Raw genomic sequence first — 1,324 nt, 5'->3', positions numbered from 1 at the left:
TTTATTCTCCTTTACAACAGAAGCGTTGAAAAGGTTCATCCATATTTTCACATGGATGCACCAACTGGTCAATGACTGTGATACAATGGTATCATAAACTGGTCCCAGGTGAATTTTTCTTTCTCTCATAATTGCACTTTCTCTCATGTGCTTGTTCTCGTGGCACTTAGCTTTTCCTTGGAAATTATGCAAACGATAGCTTTGTAACTGAGTTCGTCCTCTTGGGGCTTTCACAGAATCCAAACGTTCAGAAAATAGCTTTTGTTATATTTTTGTTGAGCTACATGGCAACTCTGGGGGGCAACTTGCTAATTGTGGTGACCATCAGCAGCAGCTCAGTACTCCTGGGCTCCCCCATGTACTTTTTCTTGGCTTTCTTGTCCCTCCTGGATTCCTGCTTCTCCACTGTCATCACCCCGAAGATGATTGTGGATTCTCTGTCTGAGAGGAAGACCATCTCCTTTGAGGGCTGCATGACCCAGCTCTTTGCTGGACACTTCATTGCTGGACCGGAGGTGATTGTCCTCACAGTCATGGCCTATGACCGCTATGTGGCCATCTGCAAGCCCTTGCATTACTCTTCTATCATGAACTGGAGGCTCTGTGGCATTCTGATGGGGGTGGCCTGGACAGGGGGCTTCCTCCACTCCATAATACAGATTCTCTTTGTTTTACAGCTGTCCTTCTGTGGCCCCAATGTCATCGATCATTTCGTGTGTGACTTGTACCCATTACTAGAGCTGGCCTGCACTGACACTCATGTCTCTGGCTTTTTTGTGCTGGCCAACAGTGTGTTTATATGCATCATAATCTTCTCTTTGTTGCTTGCCTCCTATGGTACCATCTTGTTCTCCCTGAGAGTTCACAGTACTGAAGGGAAGTGGAAGGCTCTGTCCACTTGTGGATCTCATATTGCTGTTGTGGTTTTGTTCTTTGTTCCCTGCATAATCACTTATGTCCGACCTCCATCCACTTTCTCCTTTGACAAAATGGTGACAATATTTTACACCTTCCTAGCACCCTTGCTCAATCCTTGATTTACACCATCAGGAATTCGGAAGTGAAAAATGCCATGAGAAATGTGTTGTGCAGAATAATGGTAGTTTGTAACGCAAGATGAGACTAATTTCATGGACTCTACACTCAGTGTGTGTTCTAAAACATGGTGGAGCTGCTCCATGTAGTTCTTAATGTGAAGACTTAGAGTGGTCCACGTTCCCTAAGTCTTCCTTGGCTTCAGCACTCAAAGCATATCTGTTGCCTGAGGGGCCAATACAACATTGATTGCATTGTGGGCATGTTGAAGAAGTTTCTGTCTTGCAGG

The 1,324-nt window shown here is 45.0% G+C and overlaps 1 protein-coding gene across 1 annotated transcript; it reads left to right on the top strand.

The window, feature by feature from the left end:
• The first annotated feature begins 284 nt into the window (after positions 1-284).
• LOC118974820 (olfactory receptor 4C15-like) lies at positions 285-1,037 on the top strand. The gene has a single exon (XM_037028408.1). It carries the CDS (start codon positions 285-287, stop codon positions 1,035-1,037), a length of 753 nt encoding a protein of 250 aa, XP_036884303.1.
• Positions 1,038-1,324: the final 287 nt, after the last annotated feature.

The sequence above is a fragment of the Sturnira hondurensis genome, unplaced genomic scaffold (genome assembly GCF_014824575.4).
Source record: "Sturnira hondurensis isolate 20B ecotype Veracruz unplaced genomic scaffold, ASM1482457v3 Scaffold0019860, whole genome shotgun sequence".
Lineage (NCBI taxonomy): Eukaryota > Metazoa > Chordata > Mammalia > Chiroptera > Phyllostomidae > Sturnira > Sturnira hondurensis.
Note: the sequence above shows the minus strand (reverse complement) of the source record. Positions and strands in the feature narration are given on the sequence as shown.

Bases quoted from the DNA above. Each gene is read 5' to 3' on its own strand.
- LOC118974820 (XM_037028408.1), top strand. From the start codon at position 285: ATGGCAACTCTGGGGGGCAACTTGCTAATTGTGGTGACCATCAGCAGC.